The sequence below is a fragment of the Hyaena hyaena genome, unplaced genomic scaffold, assembly GCF_003009895.1.
Source record: "Hyaena hyaena isolate Hyena2069 unplaced genomic scaffold, ASM300989v1 scaffold_62, whole genome shotgun sequence".
Classification (NCBI taxonomy): domain Eukaryota; kingdom Metazoa; phylum Chordata; class Mammalia; order Carnivora; family Hyaenidae; genus Hyaena; species Hyaena hyaena.
The window spans coordinates 3,176,391-3,192,586 of record NW_024080694.1 but is presented as its reverse complement, the minus strand read 5'-3'; the positions used below and the strand labels follow the sequence as shown (position 1 = coordinate 3,192,586).

The window sequence follows — 16,196 nt, the reverse complement described above, 5'->3', positions numbered from 1 at the left end:
TTTGGTTACCTCAGGCAGTGCCTCTCCTTGTACCGAGTGCCATGTACTTTCACGACCCTTATTTATTCAGTGGATAACACGGATTAAAAACCTGGAAAGTTTTGTCCTGACTTTGAGCTTAAACACTGACAGGTTGGAAGAGGGAACATTTCAGCTACATTAATTATCTTCAGGCATGTCAAGATCAGGTAAATATTATTTGCAAGTGAAACATCTCTCTGACTGAGAGTGTTAAAATCCTAAGAAGGAGGGCCAAGTTTACACAAATTAATTGTATTTTCATCTGAGAGAAACTTGCCTGTCTTCTATCCATCCCAGATATTTTTTAACCTGCAGTGGTGCCCCGGTCCCTGTTTGCATCAATCTGAGCAGCTCTGTTTGCCTCAATCATCCTGCTTTTAGCTTGGGCTTCCCATCTGCTCTGGCACTCCTCACCTCCACCCTCTGATTCCATGAGGCTGGATGTCACATCGCCCTGGGCCCCTGGGTGACCAGCACTCCCTTCTACTTCCACTCTTTTCTCTTCTCCAGTTTTCTACTCACACCACTCGTCCCTGCAAAGCCTTCTTCCTGCCTCAGCACCTAGCTAACTCCTGGAAGGACTGGTTCTTCAGCCTCAGATTCTACCTCTTCCAACAGGCTGTCTCTGGTGGCCCCCTCCTCCAGTCTCCAAGACCAGACCAAAACCCAATCTGCCACTTCAGTGGTGGTACCTTGTCCCCCAAGTAGCCCAGAAGATCCAGGTCTTCACTGATTCTCAAGTGGCTATGGCAGCACTAGGTAGATGTTATGGGTTTCATTCAGAAATACCTATTTAGGAATTTGAAAGCATTCACCGGAAGCAGTCTGTGATCTATGGGGACCTAGCAGAGGGATGCTGTCAACTCCTTGCCTTTTGAGCTCCTCCGTCTGTGGACTGGAGGGGCCTTCCGATCCTAGCTCACAGTTCCTGAAAACAAACCTTACCCTCTACCAGAGCACTTGGAGTACGGTGTCCAACGCTAAGCCTGCTGAACTGGCATTTAAAACTCAGCTCCCCTGTGCATGTTAGCATGTCCTCTGCATAGTAAGCACCTGATGATGTAGAAATTAGAATTTCTGTATATTTCTGGGCCCATGGTGGGATAGGTTTAGATTCTGAGTTCTCAAAAAAAAATTGATCTTGAGGTCTTCAAAGTGGGATGGGAAAGGAAATCTGGCAGAAAAAGTATAAAATGTCAACTTTCCATTGTGTTTCATCTTTAATCTCTATTATCTATTTCTATCATCTTTCTCTTTGTGTGTTTTCTAATGCCTGTAATTAGGACCCTAAAGATGAGGATATTAATGGCAACAACAGAGTCTCATCGAGTGCTATCCACGTACCAGGCCCTGTTGGAAAGCATTTAAATTTAGTTTTAATTCCCTGAGCAACATGATGGGACAGATACCATTATTAGCACTTTTTATAGGGATGTGACTCACAGATGAATTTATGAATGTACGCAAATTGAGAGTACATGCTTACGTTATTCCTTTAGGAGTCCATGCTCAAAAACATCACTGTTTTGGTTGGCCAGTCCTCATTTTTTTAGGTGCCCCCCCCGTCTGTAGGTACCTTTCTACTTCTGAATGTATCCCATTACTTCTGTGGGTTACATAGGCACCCCTATTTCTTCAGGTAGCTCCCCCACTTCTGTTTGTGAGTGTTCCCCACTTCTCTGGGCACTCAGACATCTGCTTGCCTGAATGCTTATTAGGACTGAAAACCAGGAATTCTAAGCGACACAGACTTTCTCCTGTAAAATCCCTGACAGCCTAATCAGCATTCACTGAAGGACCCACCCTGTGCCCTCAAATGTTAATACCCTGCAGTGGATTCTCACAATTCCAACCATTTCTGCGAGTCATTTTCAAATAGGCTCAAGGCTCTGTTCTTTTGACTTTGTTGCCATCGGGGTGGCTGGCCTTCCTCCCTCCAAGCCAGCTTCTCTGTCCCAATGGAAAAATATACCACCGGTTTTAAGACCCAGGTGGCAGGGGCCACCTGCTGTCAGAGGAAGGCGCCAAGTATGTGCAGTGCTAAATTAATCCAAGGTCACTGCGGCAGGAGAACCTAGCAAAGGGGCCAGGCTTCTCCTGCACATCACGACCCACCAGAGGGTTGGCAACAGCTCACCCTTAATTGAAGGCATTGGGTTAGAATTTGAGTCATGGTTCCATATTTCAGTCTTTTGTTTGCCAAACCACTTAAACTAAACCATGTTTTTGGAGGAGACTTTTAGGGGTTGTAGGAATGCAGTAACTTGCTGGAAATGTTCAAATGGACTTAGGGTGGTAATGCAGAAAAAAATAATGTGCATGTGGTGTGACTTTCTTTTGTGCTGCAGAGGGAGAGAGTGGGGTTGCAAGCTTTTCCTTGTCCCTCTGCTAGCACAGATGCGTCAGTTCTCTCTAGTCAGGAGGTGGTCTCCAAGGTTCTCCAGGACCTTTCTGGTCTAGAGGTGGCATCTACATCTCAGAGAGAGAGAGTGCTGGAAGACCGGTCAAAGGGCATCCTGGCATTAAAGCCTCTCTTGCATGTGTGCCTTACTGTGTTGTTGAAAGATGCAACATGCAAAATATAGCATTTCGGCTCCCAACAGTTTTCTGAGTTGGTTCCCAAACTTGAAAACACAGGGATCACCCGAAGGGCAAATTTAAGTAGCAATGCCTGGGCACCACCTTCAGTTAATTAAATCATATGCTCTAGAGGTGGGCTTCTGTAGAGAAACAAGCTTTGCAGGTGATTCTAATGTGCAGCCAGTTCCTATGGGAACCAGTGGGCCAAGGCAGGCTTAGTACAGAGACCTGGGAGTTGATGTGTGGTCTCCAAAACCCTCTCCCAGCTTACTGGAGGCCCACTTTCTCCACTGGCTTCTCTGCGCCTTGGCTGCGTTACCTCCTCCAGGGTACCAAGTTCTCCACTCACCTCCTCTTGGGGACCAAGTACCAGCCCTACCCCCAGCCCCAGCCCCTGAAATCCTCGCCAGCTCCCCAGGGGAATTTCCAAAATGTGTCAGTCTTCAGGCATGGTGTAAACCAACTTTTAAAATGACCTTACCCATTTTAAAATGACCATTTAAAATAAATGGGTAAGTTGTTGCCTCTAAAGATTTTAGATCATCCTTAAAAACCACAGTTAAAATTGTATTTAACCCATTGGGGGTGTGTGTAGAGAAGGGGGTAAAGGCAGTGAGTAGAACCTGAAGCCTATTAAAATAAGGTACAGATGCTATGTGAAAACCCTTCCTTTCCAGTTTATATTAGAAATTTTTGATTCCATAAATTCTAAGAATTTTCGTACCTATGGATAAAAATTAGAAAATTTTGAGAGTGGTGTTGGCCACCTTTTTTTTTTTTTTTTGCTTCTGCATTGTCTGTTTCTGAAGAGGAGAGCCAGCATGAACACATTTTGTAAAAAAAAAAAAAAAAAAAAAAGGACTTGGCTTTAGGGGCGCGTGGGTGGCTCTATTGGTTAAGCATCCAACTTCAGCTCAGGTCATGATCTCAGAGTTCATGAGTTCAAGCCCCAGGTTGGGCTCTGTGCTGATAGCTCAGAGCAGACCCTGGAGCCTGCTTCAGATTCTGTGTCTCCCTCACTCTCTGCCCCTCCCCCACTTGCACTCGGTTTCTCTGTCTCAAAAATAAACATTAAAAAAAATTTTTTTTAACGTACTTGGCTTTAAAGAGATTAAAAAACATTTTTTAAATTCCTTCTAAGTTGGCTCAGTTGTTCACTGGAACTAAGGAACCATTAAAGTACTGTATTAGACCATTAGGTCCCAGTGGTAAGATGGCGAGGACATCTTGCCAAGCTACTTTGCAAAGTTGCCTTAAGGGTAAGAAGAATATATGAGATGTGCACTGAGTTCCTTAGAAGAAAACCCTCAAAATCCAGTGCCTATCATTAAAATGTTTTAAGCTTTTTATAAAAATAACATTATTTCTCAAATTATAGAGGGCTCTAACAGTGAAGGGGCAAGGACAAAAAAAAAGATTGCTCTTTCCAAAATAGAAACATTTTCCCACTACTGCTGAACCTGACAGTTCTGAAAGCATTCAGCAGTTACTCTAACTTCAAGATTATTTAAGGGAAAGTGCTCATATTTTACAATTAGCTACGATCAGATACAAGTTCTCTATGCGAGTCTTAATCAAGTGCCAGGTTTCCCATTAGTTTTTTTTTTCTTTTTGTAAGTAGAAAAACATTTATCAACTGATTTGAAAAGACATAGTACAGAGTATCCATGATAATTTACGTGAGTCGGCAGTAATAAATATTAGTAGCTGACTCTGAGTAATAGATTCAGATTTGCAGGGTATCTTCAGATACATTACTGAGTTCACAGCTACCCTGTGAAGTTGAGGTTGTTCTAAATCCTTTTTATGGAGGGGGTGGCTGAGTATTAGGCTGTCATAGTTTGAAAGTAGGGGGTTGGGGCATGACCTCAGACCACTGTACCTTCAGTCTTCGGCTTGCAGAGAACTTACCACGGCAGTGAAGAGTGTGGGCTCTAAGACTGACCCGGTTTCAGATCCCGATTTTGTTGCTTATGTAGCTTTGTGACCTTGGACAAGTCACTTTACCTTGCTGTACTTCCATTTGTTGAAACAGACAATAAAAGTACCCACATTTCATAGGGTTAACAATGGAAGGATAAAGGTGAAGGCACATAATCGCATGAAGATAGATTTTTGCTTTTATGATCTTGTTCCTTTGCTCTATTTCTTGTGAAAGGAAAAACAGGTAGGAAGGAGAACCATCTGCAAACTGACCGTTTTGCTGATCAGTTTGTAATGAAGACATCAGAACCGGGTGTCCTCCTCTGACACCCAGAAGATGGAAACTATTCATATTCTTAGCAACAGTTTCCAGCTCTCGCTGGGCCTGTCTCCAGCCCAGCCTGGGCTGGGTTGCAGGCCACAGTGACCTCCCTGAAATGGCAGAGTCACACTGAATGACGCGAACATTTCATCAAGAAGGTCTCTCATTTTCATCCCTTTTGGATTGGAATAAGGGCTCAGCTGAGAGCTGACAGATCTGCTCATGTGGTCACAGGCTCAGCTCAGAGCTTCTAACCTACAAGGAGGCCCGGGTTTTTATCAGGTCAGTTGGGACGGCCAGGCCAGCATCTGCCCCGATGACAGGTGAGTGATCCAGGCCTCAAGGGGGCTTGAATGTCATTGCTCTGGCTGAGCCGTGGCAATCATGTGACTCAAGGTGACTGGGCACTTAGAAGCATAACAACCCAGGAAAAAGAAGATAAAAACCCAGCCACCCAACACCCACAAGAGGTAAATTCCCTCCTCCTTTTTTTTATTTACTTTTTAAATTTACATCGAAGTTGGTTAGCATATAGTGCAACAATGATTTCGGGAGTAGATTCCTTAATGCCCCTCACCCATTTCGTCTATCCCCCCTCCCACCAACCGCTCCAGTAACCCTCTGTTTGTTCTCCATATTTAAGTCTCAGGTTTTGTCCCCCTCCCTTGTTCATATATTATTTTGCTTCCCTTCCCTTATGTTCATCTGTTTTGTAGCACTCTCTTCCTACTTTAAAAAAAAATTTATTCTTCATGTTTTAGTTTTTGAGAGGCAAAGAGAGACAGAGTGAAAGCAGGGGAGTGTCAGAGAGAGAGAGGGAGACAAGAGTCCAAAGCAGTCTCCAGGCTCTGAGCTGTCAGCACGGAGCCTGATGCAGGGCTTGAACCCATGAACGTGAGATCATGACCTGAGCCGAAATTGGACATTTATCCAACTGAGCCACCAAGGCACCCTAATTCCCTCCTACTTCTGAGCCTAAAACCCAAACAGCTGCTACCTCTCAGGTTGAACCACTGAAATGTATGAAAGAGCTAAGGGTGGGGGTGAATCAATAATAAACCGATTAAAAAGAATCACTGACTTGAAGGGCATGGATAGACTTACTTGCTCTACTACCTTCATCAGTGAGATCTTGCCAAAGCTCCTTAAAATTTTCTTTCCCCCAACATAGAGTTTCAAATGGAAAGCAACGGAGCCAAACAGGTAGTTAGTTTCTAGCTTTAGCTGAACGTGAGACTGAACACGTTATCACATGGGGTGGGAGGGAGTCACGGGAAAGATGCACTGAGGTGCTTTGAACTTATCTGGTTTTGTAGCCTAAACCAAGGACGCCATGGGGTCACCTAGAGTCTGCTAAAGCAGGACGAGGAGGACAGCGAGAACGATCAGAGATTCAGAAGATTTTTTAAACAAGTCACGGTGTTTTTCCGCTTGCTTACTAGCTGTTGTTGCCGTCAGAATCCTCGCTGCCTGCATTGTGTCCCATTTATGGGGGGAGGGGGGTGGCTTACATGAGGGACAAAATCCATTCCTATCTGTCACGGCCATCCTCACGGGATCCACGTAACGACTCGAAGTACATCTGGACAGAGGTGAATGGTTTTCTGCTTTCCTCAAAATCCCCAGTGCCCTACAGAGTTATTCTTTGGGGGGAAACTACCTCAAGAGAACCCCAGAAAGACAATTCAACTGAGACCCTGCTAACCTACAGACACTCACCCGTACGACGTAGTTAAATCTTCTGGAATCCAGAATGGCAGTTGAGAAGTCCAGCCTGTTGAAAGCTTCGCCCAGAGTGCAGTATCCATGGCGCTGAATGTGAAAACGGGGGGGCACAGAGGTCATTCTCCAGAACGGTCCACCTGGACCCTGCTGGCAAGCTGGATGCCTGATGCCTATCTTAGGGAACTATGGCCATTTGCTGTTTTCCTGGCCCATGATGAGCTCTTTCTGGGAACCCCCTGTGAGCCACAGAGGTGGACAGTGCAGCCAGCGACTGCTCTAGTCCATGACTCACATGGTAAACACCCCTCTTCATGATTTGCACCATTTGGGCCCTGGTTCTCTGCACGAACTCGAATGGGAAAATCCTAAGTGGTTGTGTATCCAGGAAAGGTTAGGAGTTAGACACGGGATGGGAGACAATGACAGCTGGTCACTGTAACATCTCCTGGGAGGAGAATTAGACTTCCTCGCGTCACCCTGCCTGCTACCTTGCCTCGCATCTTCAGTGCTTTTCTCATTGGGATCATCAGAAGCATTTTTTTAAGGCTTCATGAGGAGGCAAAAGAAGTTTTTATTTTTTACCTAGAACGCACAAGGAACTGGGAGCAGAGGGCCCTGACTTACACTCCCAGCTCTGCTCTGAGTATCTGGGTAGTGGTAGGTGTGCCATTGACCCCCACGGGGCCCCAAACCGCAGAGGGACGTATGTATTCACCAAAGTCCCTGACAGCGGTAGAAATTCCATCATCCTACCACACTGTCTGGTAACCTAGATATCTGAGCAGATGCCTGCGCAGGGAGAAAATGTACATCAAAGGGTTTTATAAAGTGCCATGCAAATGTAGTTGCTACGGTGCCTTGTCCCCTTCTACATCTGCTCAGGGTCTCCTACTGAGCAGACGTGAAAACTTCTGCTGTGTTTAGTGATTAGCCCCTCCAGGGCTAAAACTTAACAAAGTTGGAGTCTAAAGAGATCTCAGAACAAAAGAGAGGCACTGTTCTGGGGGGGAAGGCCAGGGCTTTATAACAATACATTTGAGGGGCACCTGGGTGGCTTAGTCGGTTAAGCGTCCGACTTTCGCTTAGGTCATGATCTCGCGGTTCGTGGGTTTGAGCCCCGCGTCGGGCTCTGTGCTGACTGCCAGCTCAGAGCCTGGAGCCTGTTTCAGTCTGTGACTCCCTCTCTCTCTGACCCTCCCCTGCTCACGCTGTCTCTCTCTCTCTCCTAGAAATAAATAAAACATTAAAAAAAATTATAACAATACATTTGAGATGGGTATCCTAATCTTTATAAAGCACTTTTACATACGTGATCTCAGTGAATGGGGAGGGCACCTACTGACTCTTGCTTCTCCCTCTCTCTTTAGCCCTAACCTCTGATGGTTGGGTAGGTGGGGGGCTGCTAGCCATCACACCCACACCTAGCCAGGATTTGAAGTCATATTCTTGCTCAGTTTCCCCTCCTATCCTGTTAGGAAAGGCAAAAAGCTAAGCATACACTCTTTAATAAACAGATGGATGCTCACCTCTTTAGTACTTCCTTTGTGAACATAGATCCATTTTTCTTGGTGGAAATCTACAGAGGCAAAAAAATAATAAGGAATTAAAACCAAAAAACTCACAGCTTTAAAATTTGCGACATGCCCCAAATTTTAAACTTGTTTCTTCTTCATGTACTCTGACGTGTTAAAAAGTTTTAACAAAAAGGACAGACTCAGCACGCCTGGGCGGCTCAGTCGGTTGTGTCCAACTGATCAGTCAGGTCATGATCTCATGGTTTGTGGGTTCGAGCCCCATGGCGGGCTCTGTGCTGACAGCTCAGAGCCAGAGACTGCTTTGGATTCTCTGTCCCACTCTCGCTCTGCCCCTCCCTAACTCATGCTCTATCTCTGTCTCTGTCTCTCTCAAGTAGAACATCAAAAAAATTGTTTTAAAAAAAGGACAGAGACTCTACTGATAATCTAAGAGATGCAAATGTCTCATTTCTGCAGTGTATACATATATACATATTGGAGTTATGCATACTTGGCCTGAAGCACTCCAGATCTTTGAGCATCTGATTTAATATACCAAAGCTCCACATTGAAAAAAAAATCGAATACCTAAGTACAAGCTTGTTTTAAATGCCAAACCTACAACTTATACAAGGGCATAAAAAGTAGAAATAAAGCAGATAACGTGAAGAGATCATGTAGTATGGGTGGGGATTAAACTAAAGACCTGTAATTCCTGCTTGCTACTAGAACTATTTATACTCTTACATACAGCATCTAGAAATATAATAGTATTTATACAGGGAAAGAGGGAGAAACAAATCTGTTTTCAAAGCCTTACAACACAGTGACAAATAAAAGCACGTGCTGGAACTGATTCAGCTGACCATATCACTGTATAATAACTAAATTAACTACGTCAAATATTAGTGACAAGCTGGAAAGAAAAACGCACTCTGACTAGCAAGTGACTTATGAACAAGACTAGAAACAAAACATTGATCTTGCTTGTAAAATGCACAGCCAGTTTCCGAGCGCAAAGTTCCCAATAACCTCTGTCAATGACACAGCAAACATTAAAGCAGATATCTAACATTCGAGGTCTGATCCCCCCACCCCCACCCCAGCCAAAGAACCAATCCTAGTGATCTTCAAACAGCTTTCTCTTAAGTTCAAAACAAATGGCTTACACTGGGTTTTGGTTTTGCTATTCAGCATGTCCTTCTTTCTCTTCTTGGCTGCAACATCATAGTTCAGGCTGTTGAAAAGATTCTCCTTATTGTATACATCCTTGTTGCAGTAACTAGGAATAATAGAAGAGGGGATGAGCTATCACAGCTATACTTTAATAAGAGCTGTTTCTATAAATAACTTACTGGGTTATAAAACACAAACATATATCTTCTCAAACAAAACAATAAAAACCCCCTCAAAAGAAGCAGGCACAGATCTCCCTCTCTGGGGATGCCATATTGTCACATCTCTGTGAAAGGCAGGGATGGGGGCTTCCACTGCTTTTGAATTCCCAACAGTGCCCGCCTTTGTGTTTGACACACAGCCCTTCACCCTTTAACTTAGGGCCATGCCAGGCACTACAATATTACTTTAAGCAAAACTGAGGACTGTAGGGGGGATGGAGAGGGATAATTACTGCTATCCCTGTAGTATATGATGCCTTCATTTTGCAAAAGGATCCACCCTAAGCTGCTTTCTAAAAAAGCCCAGCTTTATGGAGATGTAGTTCACATACCATACAATCCACCCATTTAAAGTGTACCCAAGCTTCTTTTAACTAGCATGCTTCTATCATGCCTTCGAAACATGATCACATTAGCAAAAATCTGACTTACACAATCCATTTCTAGGAGATGTTGAGTGTACATGCTAATTGTTTAGATTTCATGTAATTCCGTGACTAACACTCAGCATCATGCTGCGAGGTGAAGACCTTGGGTCCTAAACGAAACCAGCTGATTTCACAATTCACAAATTTATAAGGGCTGAAAAAACAGAACTGCCCAATTCACAGGTCACTGAAGGATGCACAGATTCAACTTGGGTCAGGTGCAGATTTCTGCCAGTAGGCTAAGCTATCATTTTGGGGAGCTGAGTTCTATTCTATGATACAACGTAACTTCACAGTAAAACTCTGAAGAGTTTTCATCGAAGGGATGCTGGAGAAATATTGAAGTATTATGAGTAGATTCCCCAAACCTCATGAGTATATATGTACAAGGCGGGATTTATAATGCCCACTAGTAAAACATAAATCAGGAGCTTTCTCTTATATCACTGATACATCAGAGCTCTTTAATTTTCTGAGTTCCTTTGCTGAATTTAAAGTGTGATTTGCTTTAGATCTTCTCTGGACATACATCTGTTGGATACAGTGAGATACACCTGCACTTCTGCATTCTGCAGACATTGTGTAAATGGTAAAAGAGAATAGAGGGTTTGAAACAATTTCCAGTATCCTGTTGCTACAATAGTCTCTCAAGTAGCCCGTCAATAAGTACAATAAGTATCTTGCTACATAAATGCTTACACATGATATCACCAACAATGTGCTCAGTGTTTCTGGACCCATAGGAATAAGCTTCATGGATAGTCAATCATTTGTTAATCTGCCCTTGTGAGGCCATGTTTAATACCATTTGTTGAGATTTCGAATATCTCTAGTCTTCTTTTCATTCAAGGAGACTGGATATTTTTAGGTTCCACAGAGATGACTACAGAAATGTCTTCTCTTAGAGACAGATTCTTAAGCAAGCAAAGGGTGAATGCTTGGGGCCAGGCTCTGTGTTGCACATGAGTGTGTTTGCTTGCATGACTGTAGTGTACAAAACCACTGGCAGGTCAGTTATCTGCTCCAAGGTCAACAAGTAAAGAGAGGAACAAGGGAGAGCTAAACTCTGAGTCCTTCAAGCCAACTTAAGAAATTTCAATCAAAGTTGAGGAGAAGGAAAGTGATAGAAGGTTACTTGATTCGTCCATGGTGTACCAAAGCTGAGAACAGCTTTAGAAAACAAAGTTAGAAACGTTTTTTTGGTGTGTAAAAACACCACACGAAGGCTTATTTGTAAAGAAAACACATTCGTACACCATAAACGAAAACCTGGAGCCTAAATTCCACCTGTAGAGAACCATAAAATGAAGCAGTCTTACTCTCAATCACACCTTTGAGATTTGGCAGAAAGCTTTCAGAGCCTGGGCCATAGATTGTGGCCATTCCCCTGAAATTTTAAATATTTACAGTTTATTTTACTTTCGTCTAACTAAGAACATTACTCAAAGGAATTTGAGCACCTGCTTTCCTTATAGAAATGATAATAATCTGCTTTAAGCCCAAGTGACTCATTTCCAAAGTTAGTTGAAGAAGAATGCCCTCCCACCGTAGAATATAGAAAAGCTTCAACCAAAGATAAACCCTGCATTTTTCTCTTGGTTATTAGGTTTTGGACTTCTAGAGGTAGGGTCTGGAAGGAAGGGCTATGAGGTTTGTGTTGCCTGCTTATCGGTTTTCTTTCAAGCAATAACATATTTGGTTAGGGGTTATTCTGAGAGTTCAGTTATGTCCAATCCAAGGAAATGCAAAGCCAACAGAAAATTACAACTGAAATTTTTAACAAGAAAAGCCACCACTATTTAGGAGCCATGACATTTAACTTTTTTTTTTTAAGTAGAACTATTTAGGGATGCTAATTTCTTCATTAAATTCAAGAATAGCCACCAAACTTGTCATTTTGTGGTTAGTTTTTACTAATCTTGATTTTTATAGGCACAGGCATAGAATAAGAAAAAAGACCTCCCCCAGCCTTATACTACCAATATACACATACCTAGATACTTAAAGACAACTTTAGAAATGATGGAAAGATTTCAAAATAAGACCCTTCAGACAGAGGAGCTAAGGGGGAAGAGGGAAAGGCTCATTTCTCATTTTGTTCGCAGGGCAGGCCGTTTAAGAAAGCTGTGGCCAGCCCCAAAGGGTTTAGCTGTGGATTAAAGCCCGGTGAGATTTCTATGCTAATTTGCTCTAATACATACGCAAATCATCAATGGCTAGTACCAATTGTCCTGGCTAGTACCGGGACTGTTCTCGTAAAACAAACAGTCTAATATATGAAGCTCGTAGAACAGTGCCTTGCACACAGTAATCACTCATAAAAATCTGAACTATTATTTTTATCTTCTGCACTACTCATCCAGGGCACTAAGCTTCCTGGCTGAGCCTTAGCTATCCGGAAAGCAACACTGGAGTTTTCAGCTGCAGGCCTGTAGACTTGGAGAAGAGTGGCCTGAGGCTCAGATCGCGGAGATGACTCATCTTGGGGGTGGGGGAAGCAGGAAGGTTGGTGGTGAGGCTTGGAGGTACCTCAGCTACCACTTCCTTGAAGCAGTCTTGGACCACCCCAAATTCATGCCAAGCGCTTTCCTTGAATTTTTAATCTGCCCACCCACCTTTCAACTGGTCATTCCTCTTTCTGTCTTATGCAGCTTCAACTTTTAAACAAGGGGTACTGCTTTAAACTTATCCTAAATCCTGCCATGATCTCTGTTCAGGGCCCTTGGCTGGGATGGGCTTTGTAAGGTCCTGCTGTTGGAAGCGGACAGGGTCCAGAACACAGAGAGAATGGCCAGCAGAAACCAGAAAAAGCGTGCTGGGCAGATGGGCTGTGGTCAACTGTAAGTACTCTCCCCAGGCTGGGACACGCCAGATGCACCTTTCGTTCCCAACTCTTGTTCACGCAGCGCACAGAACTGGACATGGAATTCGAGAAGTATACCAGGCCTCTGTCGTCCTCTGTTTTATGACCCCACCCCCTCACCCCCCTTTTGAAAGGGTTGGCCTTTTGTTGTCTCCTAACAGGAGAGGTATTCACCTGTGTAGGCGGGCGTCCAGCCCAAACCTTACATCACAGAGAAACATGACCAAGACTAAAAACAGTCGGGATATTTGAGACTACAGACCTAGGTCTAAGAAGGCCAACTGCTTTTAAGAAGTTGGCAGACTTCTCATGCTAAGTAGGGAAGGAACTGTTTACAATTGGGGGAGGAAAAAAATACTCCACAAACAGCCAGCTGCTTTGCCACGAGCTACCAAATGATTCCTAAACTCTGACTCCTCCCAAGAGCCACAGGTGGCCACTGTATGGATCACCACTTGTGATAACTATGGCAGGGCCACAGCTCTGGCTCAGGAGGCATGAAATGGGAGGAAAGAAAGGAGGCTCATGAAGGGGACAAAGGGATGTGAAGGTACCTGATCCCAGCCTAGGTTAAACTTTTGTGGTAAGTTAAAACCATTTTCAGGGTCTCCCATACTGTGGCGAGAGGCACCACTATTTGCTTCTAAAGGGGAGTGATACTAGCTTATCTCTGGGAGCAGACACAGTGTGCATATTTATATGAGCCAGAGGCTCTGTATTTTGAATGCTTTTCTGTATCCTACTGCATCCTACTGCTGAGCAACCTATAATCATATTCGGGTGAGCCATTGGGACATCATTCAGCAGAGCCTTGCTGTATTTCCCCAGAAAGAATCTGGACTGTTGTACAGAAATAAAGTAACAAGCCATCAAGATCATCATTCCTTATCTGTGCAATAAGACTTCTTATTTGCTCCCTGAACTCTACAGGAATTGCCTCAAAATATCTTTAACCTAAGGGTTATACATGCTTTTGTCTGTCCTGACAGACTCCCCCCCCCCCCCCGCCCCAGGATTAAATGCTTTTAGTTTTCTCATTGGAAGACTAAAGGAGTTTGATATTTTACAAATCACAAACAGATGGGGGGCTCTGGAGGTCAAGCTGTCAAAATAACCACACTTTCTTGATAGTTTTCTTAAAATTGAGTGCCAGGGGCTCAGCCCAAAAAAAACACTGGTAAATCTCAGTAAGTGGGAACCTGGTCTGGTTGCAGGACTCATCACCGAAATCAATTGAAGGGGTCTGGTGCCTGTGGTTTCAACCAAAGGCTGCGTGGAAAGGTATCCAAGGATGCCTGGGCTGCACTGATGGCCTCTGGACCCACTTTCCTTGCCCTTCCCACCTGTGCCAAATGGCAGGGATCTGGAAGTCGACTGTTGAGACTGTTAAGATCCGGGACTGACAGATTCCAGACCACTTAACTTACTAGACAGCACTTCTGTGTTATTAACCAAACAGAGCACCCGACCCGGCGGACCTCGGGTTTTTAACCAGACTGATGCCGCTCAGGGGGACTTTCTGCAGTGAAAGGCATCACTTGAAATTATTTCAGTCAGAAAACTGACCTAAAGGGCCACTGAGGAAACAGGTGCAAATGCTTCGTCCTTTCAGAAGCAGAAGGCTTGTGGGTTGCATTCCCGCCTCCCTTCCCTCCTCCGCAGCTCTGCAGCCGCGATTCTTCACCCCGGGTCCGCCAGTCCGCCCCGCAGGCGCCGGGGCCCCGGGGACCATCTGGCCCCCCTTCCTGGTTACTCATCCTCTCTGCCCACTCTGCGGTCGCCTGTGCGTGGGAAGAGCCTGGAGGGGCTGCGCCCATGTCCAATCGCGTCACCTGATTTGTCCCGAGGGCTCGGCTGCTCTGAGCCCCGCCCCCCCCCCCCCCCGGTTTAAGGGCGCGCAGCCCACTCCCCCGCGCCCCCCGCTCAGGCAGACGGCGCGACGCCAGTGTCCTTAAGGCAGGGGTCCCCTGAAGTTGTGTGCTTGAGTTTGAACGTTTGCGGACAAGATCCACGTTTGCTGTCACATTCCCAGAGGGACCCGGGGTTCTGTAAAGAGTCGTGCCCGCTTGGAGATGCAGACCTTGAACAATAAGAGAAACCAAATCCCCCGGATCCCGTGCCCTAGCGACCTCTGCAGAAACCCGGTCAACTCCTCCCTCTTCCCCCCCCTCCCCGTCCCCCCACCGTGGCCAGGGGCTCCCTCCTCACCCTGTTCCAGCCCTGCGTGCCCCCCATTCTCCCGCCCCTGCACCCGAGAAACCAGCCCAGGTCTGTCTGGCGGGGCTGCAAGTTGGTGGCGGATCCACTCACCTGCTGAGGTCGCTCACGAAGCTGCCGCTCTTCTCATCCACGAAGCGCTTCCAGCCATCGGCTGTCTTCACCCAGCTCTGCCCGGGGGACCGCCAGTCCTGCCCGAGGAACGGCATGGCGACGGGGGCGACGGACCGGTGGACGGGACCGGCCTGGCGGCCTCGGGGACGCGCTGCCCCGGGGCGGATGCTCCGGGGTGCTGGGGCCGACGAGGGGGCGGCTGCGCGGAGGCTGCGGGATCGCGGCTGCGGAGCCCGCCCTGGGCCTGGGCTCGGGGGGGCGCGGCGCCGGGGAGGGTCGCGGGGCGCGCGGGGCTGGCCGCTGTGCCGCGCCGCCGTCCGGGCCGCAGTATTTATCGCGGGCCGCCGGCCCCGGCCCTTTGTTGCCGGAAGAGCCGCCTGCTCCTAGCCCGCCCCCACCCCCTCCCCGCCGGAGCCCACGTGGCTTTGTTTATGGGCTCGGCGTGTTTTCCGAGGCGCCCGCGGCTCGCGCTCCTGACGCTGTTGCACAACCGCGCGCGGGTGGAAACTTGAAGCCGCGCGGCCAGGCCGGGGCTCCCGCCGCCCCGGGCCCCCCAACGCCACCCCCCTTCCTCCCCCTCCCGCCGGGGCGCAGCTGCGGCCGCCGCGAGAGCAGGGCCCGGCGCTCGCTCGGGAAGCCGCGCCCCGTCCTCCCGCGGCTCCCGGGCTGGCGCGGTGCAGGAAGGAGGCCCGAGCGGCGTCTGGGTCACTCTCGGGCGGGGGCGGGGAGGACGGATAGCTCCGCTCCCCTCCCCCCTCCCCACCCCTCCCCTCCCCGAGCTGTCACTGAGCCCCGCGATCGGAGCAGCTCTTCCGCAACTCCGGGAGCACAGAGCGGCCGGGAGCAGGGCGGGGGAGGCGACCGCAGCCTCCGGGCCTCTCTCAAGCCTCAGGCCCCCGCTCTTGGACGGAAGAGGGCAACCCTTGCGAGGCGGCGGCGGGAGGAGGGGCGGGGCGCCCCCCCCCCGCCCCCGAACCGCCATCAGCGGGTCCCCGGCCAGGCCTGTCTCGAGGGTGCCAAAGAAAGGACAAGGACAGGAAGGCCGGGCGGCATCTGGTGCCTGCAGGGTGGGAGTGGGGGGCAGGGACAGCC

At 47.2% G+C, this 16,196-nt stretch overlaps 1 protein-coding gene across 1 annotated transcript in view; it reads right to left on the bottom strand.

Annotated features, from left to right (window-relative positions):
* The window catches only part of FBXO32 (F-box protein 32), a 36,412-nt gene extending 20,989 nt beyond the window's left edge, over positions 1-15,423 (bottom strand). The window contains exons 1-4 of the mRNA XM_039232006.1: positions 15,084-15,423; positions 9,255-9,367; positions 8,098-8,147; positions 6,566-6,658 (exon numbers count right to left, since the gene is read on the bottom strand). Of these exons, the coding sequence (XP_039087937.1) occupies positions 6,566-6,658; positions 8,098-8,147; positions 9,255-9,367; positions 15,084-15,199 (372 nt within the window). The 5' untranslated portion in view covers positions 15,200-15,423. The remainder of the gene's footprint in view (positions 1-6,565; positions 6,659-8,097; positions 8,148-9,254; positions 9,368-15,083) is intronic.
* Between the last annotated feature and the right edge of the window lie 773 nt (positions 15,424-16,196).